The sequence below is a fragment of the Lepisosteus platostomus genome, chromosome 12 (assembly GCF_059453375.1).
Source record: "Lepisosteus platostomus isolate fLepPlt1 chromosome 12, fLepPlt1.hap1, whole genome shotgun sequence".
NCBI classification, from domain to species: Eukaryota; Metazoa; Chordata; class Actinopteri; order Semionotiformes; family Lepisosteidae; genus Lepisosteus; species Lepisosteus platostomus.
This window is the reverse complement of record NC_142622.1, coordinates 15770454-15789567: the sequence shown is the minus strand read 5'-3', so window position 1 is coordinate 15789567 and position 19114 is coordinate 15770454. Positions and strand designations below refer to the sequence as shown.

The 19114-nt window shown below is 40.8% G+C and overlaps 1 protein-coding gene and 1 long non-coding RNA gene across 24 annotated transcripts in view; one reads left to right on the top strand and one right to left on the bottom strand.

Moving 5' to 3' along the window:
• LOC148651155 (plectin-like) overlaps positions 1-19114 on the top strand; it is a 190351-nt gene that overhangs the window by 85323 nt on the left and 85914 nt on the right. For 4 of the 19 annotated variants that reach the window (XM_088601074.1, XM_088601071.1, XM_088601073.1 and 1 more), the window contains exon 1: positions 1602-3539. The exons of 6 other annotated variants lie outside the window; for them this stretch is intronic. In XM_088601074.1, the coding sequence (XP_088457200.1) occupies positions 2051-3539 (1489 nt within the window). In that variant the 5' untranslated portion in view covers positions 1602-2050. Of the gene's footprint in view, positions 1-1600; positions 3540-9341; positions 9625-15035; positions 15088-16002; positions 16153-17808; positions 17943-19114 lie in introns of those variants that run through there. 9 more of the 19 variants (XM_088601089.1, XM_088601085.1, XM_088601093.1 and 6 more) reach the window with 5 other exon arrangements.
• LOC148651156 (uncharacterized) lies at positions 4950-18114 on the bottom strand. 5 transcript variants are annotated; one of them, XR_015925678.1, is made up of 4 exons: positions 17995-18114; positions 17792-17910; positions 14292-14339; positions 4950-6777 (listed from the first exon to the last, which is right to left on the bottom strand). It is a non-coding gene; the product is annotated as an uncharacterized LOC148651156 (long non-coding RNA). The 5 variants fall into 5 exon arrangements; XR_015925677.1 differs by lacking the exon at positions 14292-14339; XR_015925679.1 differs by lacking the exon at positions 14292-14339 and having other exon boundaries at positions 17816-17910.

The following is a 19114-nucleotide window of genomic DNA, read 5'->3' as shown; positions in this document are numbered from 1 at the left end:
AGTGAGAATGATTCATCGGCTATACTAAGATGGTTTCAGAATTCAACCTACATTAACTCTCATGAGCGTGGACTTAATTCTGAAGCACAGTTGGGGTTGCATGCTGTTGCATCATGTGCAGCTTTTGTCATGGGTGTTCACTCGATATCTGAATGTCCACAGTAGATTATTAAAGATATACATCTCTTCGGATCCCCTGAAGCAGCCTTGGACCACTTAGTCCTGTATTAAGATCACTCTATTGGCCATATACAATTTTTCTTGCATTAGGAATTTGTCTTTTCGCATACCCCAACTTGCTCTCCATGAGACACACAGACAGGGAGAGAAGCTTGGGGTCAAAGCACAGGGTCAACCATTTATACGGCACCCCTGGAGCAGTTGGGGTTAAGGGCCTTGCTCAGGGGCCCAACAGAGTAGGATTCCTCTGCCGGCTGCGGAATTTGAACCGGCAACCTTCCAGCCACAGGCGCAGATCCTTAGCCACATGGACATCACTCTTCACTGTCTATGTCTTCTTGATTTTTTTCCTTTGTTGCAACTGCAATATATACATTTTGTTTTCATTACAGATATACATAAGAATTATTTAAAAAACAAGAGAAGGCCATATAGCTCATCTAGCCTATTTGGTATTTAGTAGCTATTTGAGCCAATGATCTTATCCAGCTTCAACAACAAAGCTGGGTAACCTGTTCTATAGTCATACATCCCTTTGTGCAAAGACATGCACAATATAAAATACAGTGTACTGCAGTATAAAACAAAAATGTTGCTAGTGCTTGCAAATACAGTACAGGCCATGCTACAGAGTAGCAGTTGAAAACAATCTTAATCCTAGCATCTTAAGACAAATTAAAATTTGATTTTGTTTGTATAACAAAAAGAATATTCTGCTAAAATTTTAGATGTAGGTCTGCTGCCCTTTGACTAAAAAACAGCCTTAGGTAAAGTGCACAGTAAAGAATGTTAAATGAGTGTTCAGAATTCTTCTGTGGTGGGAAGAAATTTCAAACCTTTTTTGAAGTATAATTGTCCATACTGTAGTTTTTTTAGTCTAAAAAAACAATGGACTTTTCTATGTGAGGAACTTAAACAACTTTAGTGGAATCCTTCACTTTCAGTTGCATTTTTCATCCCTTGTTTTTCAAACAGTGAAGAACACCTGTCACTGCTGTCATTACCAGTTTCTCTGTTCGGAACCAAAGGTGAAGCGGCCATCCAAAAATACTGGAAAAGTGACAGACAGAACATGTAGTGAATCCCAGCCCTCCCCCATTGCACTCGGAGAAAATAGACCCTGTGTGTGTGTATGTGTGTGTGTGTGGGGGGGGGTGTTGTAGCGGCAGCTTAAATATGTAGCCCAGGAAGGAGATAAAAATCCTCATTGGTTGGGAGTTGCTAGGCGGGTAAATGTCTGGCGAGGCTGTACAGGATACAAAATTTGAAGGGTGGCTCCTTTTTTTTTACGTTTCTGAATGGCCAGCCTACTTTCTCCAGGAGAGAGGCATGTGTAATTCTTTGGGGTGTGTGCTCTTTAGTCACTGTGCGGACTGCCTGCATGTGCTCTGGCACTTCAGAAGAACATTGCTCATTTATTTCATTCTGTCTGCCTCTCTCTCTCTCTCTCTTGTGCGCACACACTCTCTCGCCCCCCCTCGCAGTTTTTTCCATGCTGTTTCTTCCTCAGCTGAAGTGAAGGTAGGAGGAGCTGTGGGAGAGCTTGTGCTGCGCTGTGTCAAAGCCTTCTAGCTAAGCCATTGCACACTCACTTCCAAACCAGGCTGACAAGAGGGCAGTTTTTCAATTTAATTTTTTAACATATTTACTTTCCACGAAAGCAAAAAGAGAAAGGAAGGGAAAAGGCTCGCAAGAGGCAGGGGGAGGAGGATCCTTTTTCGGACGGTGAGCACCTGGCAGCCAGTTCTGTCACTGAACTCTTCAGAGAAAAGTGAAGTTATTCACCAACTGGTTTCTCGAACTTTGAAAACAGTATATTTTGGAAGATCCTTTAATTGTCACACTAGAGCTTGACAGGCAGTGTTTCAAGATGGTGGCTGGAATGCTGATGCCAGTTCAGGACTTGCGGGCTATTTACGAACTGCTCTTCCGTGATGGCGTCCTGGTGGCCAAGAAGGACAAGCGCCCGCAAAGCAAGCACCCCGAAATCCGGGCAGTCACCAACCTGCAGGTTATCAGGGCCATGGGTTCCCTCAAATCAAGAGGCTACGTGCGGGAGACCTTTGCCTGGAGGCATTTTTATTGGTACCTCACCAACGAGGGCATCGTCTACCTGCGCGATTACCTCCGACTGCCACCGGAGATCGTGCCCTCATCTTTGCAAAGGGTGCGCCGGCCAGCATCCACCTTGGACGTGATGCGGAGAGCGGCGCGGGTCCAAACCGTGGAAGGCCTCACGTCATATGCTCCTAAGCCTTCTGCCAAAGCTGGTGCGGAGAGCCAGGACATGCTTTTGGAGAGGCAGGGGTACCGTCGAAAGAAGACTGCCATCATGGACGAAGAGCTGCAGACCCACAGGGCCTCGAAAGTTAGAGCCTCTCAAACACTTCCTGATGCCTTCACACCTAAGGACTCATGGGAGTCGACTCAGGGCCAGTCCTCCCTCAGGAATGGGCAAAGGTACAACAAAGAGGTGAAAATGATAGAAGAATCCCAGGTCAAGAGGGTTTCTGCAGTTAAAATTACTCAGCACCTCCCTGAAGCACAGGAAGTTAAACCCCCCACAGTGGGGAGCTCAGATGAGAAGCCCCTTGCTGTGCATTCTAAGGGCTACCATAAGACGGTGACCATGGTGGAAGAAAGAGTTGAGGTTGAGAAAACCCCAACAGGAAGAACTGCAAAGATAATTCCTGTGCAGAACACTATTAAATTAACAGAGGCCGAGTCTCCAGTCTCCATGGGGATGATCAAGGAAAAGGCTCAGAAGGCCTCTACTACTACATCACTGGAGGCCCCTCTGCCATCATTGAGAGCAGGCTCTTCAAGCAAAATTCATCAAGAGGACCATGTGACAGTGGTGGAAGAAGAGATTACAATCAAGAAATCTTCTGTGGTGAAGGTCCTTCAGCCATCTGTGATGACCACCACATCTGAACCACAGTCGACAATGGTTTCTTTAGATCTGTCTCAGCAGCCTCAGAAGAAGGTGACGTTAGAAGAGACCAGGGCTCAAGTCCAGGTTCTTTCTACAGATAAAACAGCCCAGAAGGTCCCTGAGGTGCCAGACTCAAAATCTTCCTCCTCAGAGAAAAAAGCTGTCGTCGCCTTAGAAGAACTTCGAACAAAAGAGACAGCACTAGTGAAGAGCACTGAGGTACAAAAGGAGCTGGCATCTGCTAATCTGAAAGAGCTCCCTGTGCCAGACACAGCTGAATCTCCAGAAGAAACAGATGCTAACACACAGGTCTCCATCATAGAGGATCACAAAGTGACCGTGACAGAGGAAGTGATTACAGTTCAGCAGGTCCCTACAGTGGGAGGATCGCAAGCAGACTCAACAGAGTCCAACCCCGAAGAAGGTTTGAAAACTTTCCAATTCCATTTCCTTCTTCCGCTCTACTGGGAGTGATGTCATTGCTGTTGCTAGGTTCTATGTGTATGTGTTGTTTTGTATGAGGTTTGCTTGAATATGGTAGTGGTTGTTACAAAGATGGGATGGCTACGTCTAACCCATAAGGTATAATCGGTTTTCTATCCTGACCTGCCAAAATGTGGCTTTTTTATTTGAAGAACTGTAAACTACCTTGTTTTTTTTACTTTGCTTTTTTGCTGTGCATTTCTGTTTGAAACAGGGATTGGCACAGCTGAACGTAAAGAATGTGGTAGGAGCACATGTACTAAAATGCTAGTTATCTCTAGAAAACTGGTGCATGATTTTTTTACAGCTGAAGAACATTTCGATTGGGTGTTATTAAAACATCGGTTTGGAGGTGAAGCAGAAAACATACAGAGTTTTTAAAAATCAATATCTCTGCAACTTTCTTGTTGGGTTGTAGTACCAGCCCACCTCCTAAAGAGGTACAAATGCCACAATCTTTGTTCCTGATTCCTAATCATTTAAAAGCAGTGTCTACTTTGGATTTGTTTCTGGAAAGGTATAATACAAATGTTAGTGCTTACTTATTTCCAGTTAAATGTTCATTGATGGTAATTTGTCTGCTTTTCTTTTTATTATCTGTAGAATCTGAGGAAAACTGAGACAGGGTTGTCTGATTCATTTCTATTGTGCAAAACCAGATGTGTTCAAATAAGGAGTTCTGTTGCACAGGCTGTGTGTGACACAGCTTGTTTCTGACCCCTGATTCTTGCCAGCAGTGATACAGGCTTTGAGTAATTTATGTCTGTGGCAAATATTTACGAAGGCGTTCTTTTTGAAATGGCAAGTGCAAAAAAAATGGATGATTGAATGAAGGAATGAATGGTCGACTGTGCTGGGCTTTATGTAACTTGTGTTCGGCGCAGGAAGCCTTGTGCTTGGCTCTGTTCGGTGGTTTCTGATTTCCTTTATTGAGGTCAGTTAAAAAAGGCTTTTTGTGCTCTCCGACTACTTGTTTTAATGAGTCATATTGCAGATAAGGAGCTGCCAATACGAAATGCCTCTTTCATCTTTACCTCCCTCTCCATGCTCAATTTCAAATAGCTGGAACTTCTTTGATTTTCTGGAAAATATTGTCAGTAAGTCACAATGAACCCTAGCTTGCTTTTCAAAATCACCTGTAGTTGATTTGTGTTCATTATAAGGCATTCTTCAAGAAAACTAATTCAGTTACCTTTTAGTTGTGCACATTCATACTGTACAGTACCGAACATGTACTGTACAATGAAATGCATATTGTAGCCACTCTACATAGTAACCAACAAACTCTCATGACAAATAAAGGCAGAGGCTGTTGGAAAACTAGGTCCATGCATTCATATATTATCAGAAAACTGTTTATTCCAGTACAGATCATGGCAGCATGGTGCCCAGCCCAGGAGCATAAGGCACAGGGCAGGATGGTGGGACTACGCCCTGGATGGGACACCCATCCATTGTACTTTGTGCACAGACACACACACAAGAACAATTCTGACACACCGATTATTCTGGTGTCTGATGCAAAGCAGAATAAACAAATAAGCAGCCATGCAGGGAAAGGAGTAAGAACATGGCTCTGTTTCGATGGAGGGAGAAAAGCATGGTCATCGCATCCCATAATGGATAAATACTTTGACAAGACAATAGTTACTAAGCAACTGAAAAGTCGGATCACATTTTGGTATCATATATCCTTTCCAGGCCCTGGGCTTTAGTGGATAAGAACTACTTTTTTTTTACATTCTCTTCTCACAAAGGGTGAAAATAGGTTCGGCTAGCCAAATATGAAAAGTAATGTACTATAATGCAAAATATGTATTCATGATGCTAAATTCTAGAACTACAATGGTTTCTGTTTTTGTTGTGATAGGGTTTTGATAGTGGAGAAACAGCGGTTGTGATCTTTAATCTTGCAACTGAGTTGTGTATTCTGCCCCTCCTATAAAGCAGATACTCCACAATAGCCCTTGTTCTTCACCTTGCCCCTGTGGGCACTTTGTTACAGTTTCTGGTGTTAACAGCTGGAGGGTATATTTGTGCAAGTTTGTGCAACATGTATTTGTGCATGTTGGCTTTATAGGTGGGCTGCTGTAAGGGTGACAGAAGAAACGGTCGTATATTATCAACAGACAGACCTCTTTCTGTTTTGAGATGTTGGTCGATTTTATAGGAGATAAGGAATTCCCACTGACAGATGCAAATCAGAGGATTATTGTAAGAGTTGGAGCCTGGCTCCCACTGGGGGAGTGGCGTGCACTAGGAGTACATCACTGGCCAGCTTTCCCACACTGTAATTTCCTTCAGTGTAATTAATCTAATTCCACTGTCATGCATGCACTTGCACATTTAGTTCACACCTTACCTGTGGGTTATGAGTCTCTAGGTTAACAGCTCAGACGCATAATATAATCCAGAATGGTTCATTTGTGTCAGCACACACAACTAATATTGACTTTGTACAAGACAGCTGTTACCTACTCCTCCACAAATGTTTATTTTACATGTGAATAGAAAGAGATGTGCACTGGTCAAATATGCATATATTAGCAAGGACAGTTGATTTAATAATGCACGGTTGCATTTCTGGGCAGAATTACACGAGCTAATTGAAAAGTGTTATATCCCCTGCATAGCACCCCCTCCCTCTGGAAAAGGGAATTACGGAGCACAGTTAAAACTTCTCCGGAGCGCCCCGCCACAGCGTAGCAAATGTTACTCTTTGAAAAGCTACGCTGGGTAATGCCGGCTTGTGGCGTTAATTTGGAACTCGAAGAGATCGTGCTCGGTGAGGGAAGAAAGTCTTGTGGTTTCCAGTCGTTTGAAGCAGGAACAGCTGGCCGGTGCCTTCGTGCCACGTGGAGCTGAGCTCGTCACGTGCTTTGCGACCGAGAACCCCCCACTTCGGCTTCCCAATGGTTTCAATTTCTTCATCGTTTCTTCTCAGCGCCGGAGCCAACTCTCATGTGCTGCGAGACTCAATTCTTTGGCCATGACTGCATGTTCTTTTTTTTCCACTTCTTTTCCTGCTGGAGAAGGTCACATGGGCCTTGAGAGTAGGAGACATTTGCATGGATGTGGACTGTCTTACAGCTTCTGGCCTTCCTCGCTTGTTAGTCGTATAAAGAGGCGATGGTTCTTATCCCCAATCTGGATGGATCTCAGATGTATGCACAGAACATCTGCAGAATAGAGATAGTGAACATTTTCATTTTTCTCTCAACACATTTGGTGTCCTTTGCTGAAAATCAAAAGCTAATAGCAGTCTACTATTTCTTCTTTCTTTTGTGTCCAGAGAACTTGGACGTACTGGCACACACCGACCTTTTTGTATATAAAGACTTTGGCTACACTCTTGTTCACCTTAATTACAGGTTCTGTAATGACTTAAAACATGAGTTGCACTGCATGTTTATGAAAGGGTCTGGCCCTAATGAAAGCATACGCCTCCACTGTACTTCTTAATGTTTCTATAACACGCCTCTCATTTGCCATACGAACGCAAGATTTGGTTACTGTATGCTTTTATTTATACCTTTAAAAAGGAGCTTTCTTAATAAAACCAGCTGGATTTGTGGACACTGATAGCCCATGCTTACTTTAATAGAGATATCACCACTGGAACTTATGTTGAGGTGATAGAAAAAATTATTACCACATGTGAACCTATTGAGGTCCAATTTATGTAAAAAACATAACCAGAAATTCAATCGATTACGGATTTATAATGACAAAAGAAAACATTGTAATATATAGAGAATATTTTTCTATGTTCATACGGTCTAGAATGATACTGATATGTAACATAATAAGTAGTTTTTTTGTGTTTTGGGATTTTGTGACGGATAACTATGCAATAAACTCCCACTTCATGTTTCATTAATAGAGACTTGATACTTTTAAATCTATCACACTTGGTTTCTTGATTCCTGATTCTGGCTCTCTGTAATTTAAACAAATTAGCGTGAATGTAAAATGGACGTTTTTTATGTATTTCAGTAGCGCAACAGAATAATACTCTATTACCATATTTAGAAAGGGAAGGAGAATATGAGCAGGGGATGACACTCATGATGGAGTTTGATACAGAAAAGCAACAGTAGAAAATTAAGGACTACAAAATGTCTACAACGTTTCTATTAGGGATAATTGACTTAATTGACACAGATCAGGAAACTTGGCGATGGCCGCTAGTCGTCAAACTACTATTAGACCTCCGTTTCATTGCTTGACATTGATCAAATCAATGTCTTCGCCTTCTTGTACTGTCACCCCACACGAACTCAATACTGCCGCCTGCTGTGCAATTTAACCTTCTAATACCCCCTTGAGACCGTATTAGGCTATTGCGGCTCATTGATCTCTGGTTCCGCAGCCGACGAAAAGCCCATGAGGGCAACAACAGCTTAACTCACATGTGTTAACAAATGTAAAAAAAAATCGTTTCAAATAAAAAGATACTATTGACCGTCAACTCAGTTATTCTTTTACAAGCACTCCTTCATGTGATTCGATTATTATTTGTATCTTTTTATTTTTTGTTTTTCGTGTACAGTACAGTACGCCGCATATATGGGCGACATATGAGTGCAGAAACAACAATATAAGAGAAACTCAAGGAGAAAAAACAACATATAATACCAGATTAGGTTTTTTTTATAGGATTTACTATTCATTGACTTAAATGGGAAAACAGGAAACCCACTAGAGTTTTAAAAAAGTCCGGGGTTCTGAGAATACTCAATATACTGTATAATGTATACTGTATGTGAAGTTAGGGTTTGTAGCGCACTGTAAATGTTGCATTTTTATGAACATCGCTTTATTGTTACTCAGACCGGACTGAAGGAACTCGTGCTCCATTTTCTAAAGTGGGAACATTGTACTACTGCCTAGGAATATAGTAGACATCTTAATATAGTCTTAAAAACATCACGTTTACACACTTTTGAACTGTAGTTTTACCCACGTATTGCAGTTACAGTATATAAGATGTACCTGAGTGACTGGGATAGTAATTAAACTGCCCAAAGTTTACAGTCATTGGCAACGTTTTTGTTGGTTATAACAGCAAACATTGCTCTTTTAACTGTAACATCATATAATCCAACACCCGATGTCTCATCCCTTAGTAAAATATATCGAAAGTGACAGTTATGAATAAGAATTGCAACATGGTCCTTATTTTCATCAAGGGTTTTAAACTCGTATATTCAATCAATTCTACGCGCGACAGTGATTTAAAAAATAAGTGTAAATCATTTTTAAAAGTAACTATGCGTGAAAACTAATGATCAGTTCGGTAAACTGGATTACCTTCTCAGTTGCACAAAAAATATCTATATATGGTCACTAGACGTACTTCAGAATCTGCTGTAATTAAAACTTTCTTGTTTTGGGTGACGGTTCTTTGGAGACTGACAGATTCTAATTATAAATATGCCGGGATGTACATGTGACCGTGGAGGCCTAGAGCAGTAAGTAGCGTTTCCTTTTTCCTGGCACAGGAATGAATCAGGAAACCGTGTCTGATTGGCAACAGTTGTTTTGTTCCTCCAATTAACAGTGGATTGTTTTTAAAGGAATAGCGCTTACTAATGCTGAAGAAATACTTAGGGGGGCGGGTAGATTTCCCCTGGCCCACGCTACACCCAGCACGGCTTCTGTGTATGTTGGGCTGAGACTGAGCAAGAGCCTGGCTCCAATCAGTTTCACACATTTCCTTTCCTTAAAACATTGCCGCTAGGATAGGGTTTGACTCGACGTGTCTGTTAGGTAGGTGAACAAGCTTTAACCTGCCACCCCAAACTGTGCTTCCACACCCCTGTTTCGTATGGACACTGCAGCAGTAACATAACAGTACAGGTCTGAGGAGCTGCAGAGGGAAACTTTCCTTGCGCTTGTCCCATAACTTCTTTTGTGGTCTTTGGACTGACAGTGAAGGTGCCTGTACAAAAAAGAATTGAAAAAAGAAATGGAGAATGATGATGGTAGATCTTTCATGGAAGATTTGATTCAACAGGGCCAAGGTAGGAAATGCTCGAAATTTGTGGTCTTTCTTTTTCTAACCCTTCGAGGGCGGTCCAGTCAGATTCGTTTTGATTAGGGGTGTGTTTTAACGAGTCAGGCAACATTTTCATAGCAGTGATTGTCTCGTTTTGCTGACCAAAACAAAATCGGATCAAATTGAAATTATTTACTATACATTTCATGGTGAAAGTGAAAAACGATTTCTACCTCTGTGATTATTCAAGTTATGTAGGCGATCACTGGAAATGTCTTTCTCAGTACCGAAGCCATTTGTACGCTGATTAAGCTGCGCTTCACGTGGTCAGATACTTCAGAATTTATTAAATTGACTGTTATTTTTACATTTAAAACGGGGGAAAAATAAAAACTATTTTAACACTAACTGGACTCGCAGAGTTTAGTAATTTACAACTATGAAACGCACTTTTCCACGCCTGCATACTGTACTTTTAATCAATATAAGTAATGATGCAGTAGCAATAGAAACAGTCTAATATACTGAAGAGTTGGACACACAGTACTAACAGCTGTTTTATCTCAGCTTCGCAGTTAACTTGGTGGGTGGCACTGAAAACAATCTCCTCTCCGTCAGTGAAAGACTTCACATTGCAATGATATTGCGAATACTTGCGTGGTTAGTTCAGTACATATAATCTCATTATACTGGGCTGGGTTGTAGAGGAGTAGCAATTTAAAATGTAATCATCTGATGTGCAAGAATCTTGGCTTTTCTAACATTCTCGAGCAGAGTTTTTCTTTCTTTTTTGTTTATCACTAAAATAAACAATAAGTCCTTGCACTGCATTCCATTCAGCAGTGTTTTGGTGATAAAGGGCCAAACAATTCTAGTCAAAGTGATTTATACTACTCCGACCAACAGTGTGTCCTAGTAAAGCTTTACTATCACCTTCTGAGAGCTGCTGCCTTTCAGTCTTGGGTCCTGAGCTGGAGTACTGCCTGAGGTGCCATCTGTATGGAGTTTGCATGTTCTCCCTGTGTTGATGTGGGTTGTATCCAGGTTCTCCTGTTTATTGGTGTTTCAGCATTGTCCCTGTTTGCTTGCGTGTGTTTGAAATGGACTTGCATCCTGCCCAGCGTGTAGTCCCAGCTTGTGCCCTATCCTCGTGGGATAGGTTCCAGGTTGACCCTCAACTGGATAAAACAGCTTTCTGATGACAGAAGGATGCAGGTCTCTCGATGGGTAGTAATTATCAATAATAAGGGATAAAGTAAAAATAATTGGCACTGCCAATTCACAAAGCAGTGCTCATTTACATTTACGATTGATGTTTAATTCCACAGTACAACTATTGCTGATACTACAACTGCCCGTTCAAAACCTTGACTCATATCTGAATTCCTCACCTGAGGAATACATATTGGTAAACTAATAATATTCTGCCACTGCTACATGTTCACAAAGCTATTGGGTAGAAGACAAATATTTTTGAAGTAGGTATACTGAGCTTATCTAGCCAGCAAATATCCATCCATCACTACTTTATCCAGTACAGGGTCATGGGGAAGCTATCCAGCAGGGTAGGTCCTGGACGGGATGCTAGTCCATCGCAGGGCAGACACAGACATGCACACATGGCATGTTGCCATGTCAGCATGAACCCACAGCAAGGAGAACAAGTCATGCCCCAGCACATGATCAGTGTGGGATCGATTAAGATCACTTTATTAGCCGTATACTGTACAATTTCTTGTATTAAGAATTTGTCTTTTCGCATACCCCAACTTGCTCTCCATGAGACACACAGACAGGGAGAGAAGCTTGGTATCAGAGCGCAGGGTCAGCCATTTATATGGTGCCCCTGGAGCAGTTGGGGTTAAGGGTTAAGGGTCCAACGGAGTAGGATTCCTCTGCCGGCCACGGGATACAAACCAGCAACCTTCCAGCCACAGGCGCAGATCCTTAGCCGCAGAGCCATCGCACCGCCTCATACCTACAGTCATTCTGCCACTTATTCACTACAAGTGGAGTTCTGTAGCAAGTGGACCCTCATGGACAGACCTGGACCTCCTGATCACTTTTGTTGAGGTTCATGGTCTCCCTGATTGTGGTCTGTCATTGACTGACTACACTTGGCTGTAACCTCTTGTCAGGTCAAGAAATAGTGTCTGTGAACACCCCAGGTGAGCGACTTAGTTCAGAGGTTGTTTTCGTGATAAGTTGTGCGCCTTGGTTCCTTTCACTTATTCTTTCTCAATTTGCACAAGGCTTGAAAGTCAGCAGGTTGCATCACCTCACTGAACCTGTGTTCAGTCAACTCTAATGAATTTAGTGCTCATGCAAAGGTTAGAGTCAATTGAATTTATCACAGTGTGATATTATATTGATACTCAATATAATGAATTCATGAAAATGATGCCTTAAAACCATATTCAAAATCTATATATGTAATATAAAAACATAGGATAATTAGAGTGATAAGTCTCTTTTGAAGATAAAACATAAGCATAATTACAGTTCTTTTACGCATTAATATATGCTGACAACCATATCAGATTCTGATCTTTTTATCTGATGTCTCCATAGCATTTATGTATCAAAAGCTAATGTGTTATATCATATTTGGGACTTTAATACATAAAACAGCCCGACTTTGAGACAACCCGATAGCTTCTTCTCTTCCCTGTCAGCATATTCTCTGTTGTTAGATCACCATATCTATAAAAGGCAGACTCTGGTGTGCTTTTCCAGACTTCTCCAAATGAAAGCTGAAACCTTGCTGAAGTGTGTGCAGTATAATTTCTGACACGCAGTGCAATGTAGCTCCATTAATAGCCTGGCATGTATTTCAGAAAAGATGTGCATTCATCTGCAGTTGCAAAGCACAAACGCACTTGCATTTAATACATTTATAAGATCATGCATACAGATGAATGCACTCTGTTTCTAAAGAAAAGTGATCTTCATGCACATCTATGTAGCACTAGGAAAGTGTCCATATATTTACTTTATTGAACACGGGGAGAACAGTGGTCATCTTGTGACATGTGTTAACTGCCACATCCCATCGTATTAAGGAGTAAGGGGACAAATGCATTTAATATTTAAGGCCATGCTATGAGTCTGTTTGTGTTTAAGTAACTGTACTGTATGCTATTGATTGAATTTGTGGTGCTCAACATATAATGCGTGAAATCAACTCGAATTTGGCATTTGACAATTTCAGTTTATCCTTACTTTCAGCACATAAATGGAGAAATAATTTGAGACAAGAATAAAATGTAGTTTTTCTATTTACATTTTAAAATATCTAATATGATGAATGTATTTATTATCAAAATGTGATAATTAAGCGTAAACGTAAAGATAGTAAATTAGTTTATGATGGGCAGTCATGAAGAACAAAGGTTTTGGTTATGATGAATGGTGAAACCCCATCTTATGTTTCTTTATAACTTCGAAACTACCTTAGGCTCCACTCATTAGTTTTCTGTGCTCATACATTAGAGTAGACTGGTAGACTTTGGTAGACTATCATACCAAAAAATAAAAACAAATCAAGATACTGTTTTTTTAAATAATATTTTGGGGGATTTGGGTAGAATTTAGAAGTGTTTTCCTATGGTATCATTTTAGACATTACAAATCTGTTCACAGACAGCATCCTTAGAAAATTGACTGTTCTTTGCTAATGTCCTTTTCTGTCATATATGTACAAGAATGCCAAAGAATCTTTTTATACAAGTCGTTGATTTTATTTACCTGTATATCTGGACTGATACTACAAAGTGGTGTTCTCTTAACTGCTTATTGATAAGAAACCTACTGTACACTGTCTTGTCAAAAAAAAATGGCATAGGACTTAGCAAATGACGTTTAAGAGGGAAATAAACAGCTGTCTAAACCGGCAGTGTTTATGATGGGAAGATATATTATACTTTCTGGGGTCTGTGCCAGCAACAGATTGTACTTTGTCCATTTCAGGAAGAATGACTTTGAAATGTTATTTGCTTTACTATGTAACATGTAAGAACTGCTGTTTTCATTGAGTCTTGCTTGATTTATTCCAAGCACTGAAAAGTCTGAAAAAATAAAACATTATATTCTACATTGTATTTAAGTGAAAATAGAAATTAATAGTCAAGCAAAGTCTAATATGTGCTCAGTACACATTCATTTGGTAAACAAGCATTGTAAAGGTCCTGTGTTATTAAAGTAAACTGCTTAGAAAAAACTGAAATTTCCCTTTTCCCTCACGCTGAGGCTGTGAAGTACATACCGATTACTTTAGGTTTTGAACAATGGTCAAGTTACCAGACTGCTCCATTTTATGCTTTGTGTTTTGGCTGCATGTAGTTGGTTTTCTGCCAGAACTTCTTGGTTTAAAGCAACTCTGTACAATATATTTTTATCTGCATGGAGTTAATTCAGCAAAGCTCTTGTGTTCACCATCTTAAAAATTCCACTTGTTGCAGTGTAGATATAGACATAAACTTGCTGATTAAATGAGGTTGTACAGGGCGTGGCCATTTGTTTCAAGGTCTGAGAAATAGAATCTGGACGTCTTCTAGGTCCACCCATCCAGATGTTTGTTTTTTGGGAGACGCCTTTCGCTCAAAGTAAAATATTAACACAGTCCTGTCCATTTCTCAGTACAGGTGATTCCAAGGGTAGCATTAAGAATTCTACTCAAAACTCTTTCCCTACCGACTGTTCCAGGAACTGTTGCTATTGGTTTGTCCTCATTGGTGTAATCTGCAAACAGACAAGTATGCAAAAATGATACCTAGTATGTAGAAAGCTCTATTTACAGCTTTTAAAAATGTTATGGCAACAAAGAAGGTTTAGTTATGTAATTTGCAAAAGCAACAAAAGCCGCTTAATACAATTAAAGTTGATTATGCATATTTCATAAAAGCATTCTACACAAAGTATATGATAAGACCAAATCTAATCATCTGCTCTGCTTTCTGCTTACCTACAGGTGGGTAAATGCAATAGTAATGCTAGTGAAAGTGAATTCAGTTTCTTGTTATTGTCAATACTGTCTTGACTGAGTGCGTCTGTTTTTGAAATTCATAGTTCACAAACTTACTATATATGTAGCTTTTATGCATTGTGTGCTGCTCTCCAAAAGAGATGGGGCTTCTTTGTAAGGGAGTCAAGCAATTCGGACTATACTTTCCATGCTGTCTCTCCAGTTTGTCATTTAAAATAAATGTGGCTACTTGTGTTTATACAATAAAGTGTATGGAATATCTTACGGTACACTTTCGAAAGTACTGCACCATCCATGTTATTTCCATTGTGCAACGCGCTCTGATGAATAATTCTTGGGCCAATGTGTTTCCTTTTATTTCCTATTTTTCCTAAGCTGTGCTGACTTAACCAACAGCTTTCAGTTGTGGTAGTTTAAGCATCCGGCGCGAGAGTTTTGTTTTAAAGAAGGAAACTCTGCAGGACAAGATGAAGCTCTGTTGCTTCTGTGTTGATTTGCCACAGGGTAGGTGGTCTTTCCTTATTAGAAATCTAGGATGAAGAGGTAGTTTAAGCGATACTAAGAAACAATGGTGAGGGTTTAATATCCATTGGATGCAGCAGTGAGGGTTAAAGGCAAAGGAATTTTTAATAGGGCAGATAACGCCTGAGCTATTTTTGCAGTTAAGTCCACTATAAATTCCAAATACAGTAGTTTGTTACAGATTCGGGGTATTCCTCAGACAAAAAAAACTTTGACATTAAATCAGTTGCCTAACCTTAATGTGCTTAGAGCAAACAGTTTTGCGTGCTGGTTGAAAATTGTGATTTTGGCTTCAGATTTTGCTGTCATTTATCTCATTTTACCTTTCTTGCAGATTATAACCATGCTTGCTTGTAATGGGCAATTCATTATAGCAGGAAAATCATTGGTTTATGGATGTTGACATCTTACTTAATTATATGCTCTCAGTGTTGTGACCCAGACCTGCCACTCCACCCATATCTACAGTGAATTACCAGTATATTACTATGGAGGAGTTCTATAGGAAGAAAGTGATGTTTTACAGTTTGTTGTATGTCAAGATTTACGTGTAGTGAAAACAAAACAAAAAAGAAGAGATTCAGTATGTATTTTGAAGTAATTGTAAATAACACTCATTATATTACACATAATCTCCAAGGTCTCCCATTCTTGACCAGATTGTGACCTCTCTTTCAAAATACCTGGAGGCTCTTTTTATAAGCTGAAAGGGTGACAGAATAGCCTTCCACCTTCAAAACAAGAAGCCCTAATGGGTAGCAATGCCGACGCCAGATACGTTTCATCAGTTTCTAACTGTGACAGCATGACCAGCGTGATATTTTTATCCATCTCAAACTCCAATACAACACCCCCCCCCACCCCATCCCCAACAACCGCTAATTGTAAGGACACAGGGGAACACACTGACATATCCAAGCAGGAGGTATGGGCTGTCAAAATTGAAAAAAAGGAGAGATACCAGGCAGAGCGCACCAAACCGCTCTCCTCTGTTTCAGCCACCTCTCTGCCCTCTTCCTCCTGCGCTCCCGATGAAGATCATACCTGGTAGGTCCCTGAATCGGTGGGGTGTGAGGTGTGAGTTTCTGGGTTATGTGTGAGATGGGGTATATTTTCAAGAGGAGAAAAGTACACAGCCTGTGTTCTGACCTTCACTGTCCAAGTCAGATGCTTTTCCATTTTTAAACCTGTCCTCGCTGTGGCAGAGGTTTAATGTGTCGTCTTTATTTGTCTGTTACTGCCACGGCTCATGACCGTCTCCCTCCCTCCAGTAACCTCCGGAGCTGACATGGTAGGTGGCATTTGGCTGTCATTTGCATGGAGAGGCAAGAGGGAAGGACTTATTTCTTTAAACGAGTTTTTGGACATGAGCAATAGCAAAATGCTTTCGCCTGTCTCTCCTAGATAGGTCAGCTTTGAAGTTGTCCTGTGGCTGGCTTCTGTAGCTTTCCTGCATTTGCTTAAGGGTGTTTGAACTTAAAAGTAGTTGATATTTGCTTAGTGATAAGGGCTGGTCTGTTTCTTCTATAACAGGGGGTTTTATTGATTTGTAAGTAAAGCATTCATCTTAGGCACATTAGAAGTAAAGGCAACACAAGGAAAGGGTGCAATTGAAAAAATTAAGAAGCCCTGGGTGATACATTGATCCTCACATCTGTTTAAAACAGACCCGTAAGGTATAACGTACAGTAAGATGTGATGTAAAAAAACAAAACAAGACTTCAGTGTTTAAAAAAGGTCTCCTTTTATTTTTTTAAAGCATTGCTCCAAGACACTAATTTTCTTTCTTCTGGGGAGGCAGAGGTATTTGTTTTGAGGGAACTCCTTGTCGCAATACTATTTTTAAAGCCTCTTCAAGGACAGGATTGTCCTGAAGAACTGGCTGCCTTTTTCAATGTGCTTTGTCTCATCCAGGCACGAGGAAAACCACAGCTGGTTCTATTTAGAGATGAGCTTACTGGTGACGGGTGAAATATTATCCTGGCTGATAGGAAGGGAACATGTTTCTTTAAAAAAAAAACAGAACTGCCTTAAGCTAACTTTTTGGTGGAAATATCCTCAGGAAAGCAAGAGAAATAAGCAGGGACCTTCTACATGAGGAAACCATTAGAAGAAACAACAACAAAAAAAAGTTTTTGGGAATCAAAAGCAGACAAAAACAAGTACAAGGGTACAAGAAGCCAGTTGGTACTTAAATAAACAAGAAGAAACATGTTAGGATAGATTCTGTTTTAAGAGTGAGAAAAGTAAAGGAGGTAAAAGTGACAAATGTGGAAAACCGTTTTTTAGCGCTTACTCTTATTCCACATCCTGGCACAGAGCCACTGGCTGAGTCTCATATATTATTAACTAAACTGCAGGGCTGCAGTACTGCAGCCGGCTTCTGTAAAAACAGATGGAAGTGTAAATGTAAAAGCACGGGAGCAGTGAATAGAGGAAGGACTTGCCCGTAACGTGCAGCGGGAAAACACGGGAGGAGTATCTGCAGTGCAGATCGAGAGCGAGAGAAGGGCTGAGACCTTCACAAAAAGAGAACGGCAGGGGAGGGGACTCCGCCCGAGAGTAAACCACCAAGGGGGGGGATCTCGGGCGCAGGCTCTCCGTCTTTACTTCTGCAAGTGAGAGCAAGTCTAGTCCACCTCAGGCTTTTTTTTTTTTAAGACCAGTCCCCCCCATCCCCTCCCACCTGTCAGCGGTTCTCGCTTCCCACCTGGTCTCGCTCCTGATGCCGGCGAATCCCCCCGGAAACGTGTTCCCGACTCTGGTGGTTTTGGGCCACATTGTCACATTGGTTGTTGTTTGGCACTGGAGAAAGCGCAAGAGGCAGGACAGTGAAGGTAAGTTCCCCAGCTCTAAACAAGAACAACGTCAAGCCGAAAAGGCACTGACCTTTACTGGCTGACAAAGTCAGTCGGTAAGGACTCGTTGTTGTGGAGATGTCTTCGCTCTCCGTCTGCTCTGCCTGCCTTTCTCTTGCCCTGCCTCAAGTCTCTCGCTCCCTCTCTCTCCTTAGGAACATGTGGTTTAACCCTGTAAGCGCTGGCTGTAAGCTACTGACGCAGAGGACTAGTGTCTCATTGTGAAGCTGGTACTGTATATTAACCCTTGAATTTCCACTTTCCAAACTGGCCGTTGCCAGTTGTGACTTGTGACTTTTCAACTTCAATGGAGATGCATTTAAACAAGGTGGATGTGTATATATTGTTCAAACTGAAGCCTTTTAGTCTTTAAGCTTATTCTGTCTAATAATGGGGGCTTTTGTGTCATTCTTTACATCATCTATTATATTTAAGATTTCATCAGAGATAATTTTTAACAGTAAAGGTCTGTATTTAGAGATTTCCTTAATGGAACATTTACATAATGAAGCTTTCTCAATGGATATGTTCCTTTCAATAATTGATACTTCATCACAGTTTAATAATGTGTCCTTTAACGTTCTGTTGGAAACTTTAAATTATGCCGGCTTAAGTGTAATGTTTACATTTATACACGCATAGAAAGAGAAAAAGAGATATGTGATCTTGTATTTCTAATGTGTGGTGGAAGTTGTTTATACTGTAACTTTTCTCCTTGTTGTGTTTTATAACACTGAGGTGCAGGAGAAGCAGCTATGCTGCATAACGCTATTGAAATGACCTTTCTCCGTTTAATGACTTTGAAACATCCAGTTCTCATTATCCTGTCATTACATGCTGTGCTCTAGAGTATGTGGACATCTTTTCTCACTCAAATGTAATCTCTACCACTATATTCCAACAGACAGCATTCACCTCTCACCTGTTTGGATTCAAGCTTTTTATTGTTTCTATTTAAAAGTGTCTGGATGGAATTTTTCAGTTCATAGGGCGTGATTCTTAAATGCTTGGTTGCCACACTCAAACAATAACCATCACAGACTTGTGTCATTACCATTCTGACAGAAAGGCGCCTGAGATCTGTGAAGCTGATTATTAAACTAGTTGTTTCTCTGCCCTTACAGCATAACTGTGGTAAGAAGAGAAGGTGC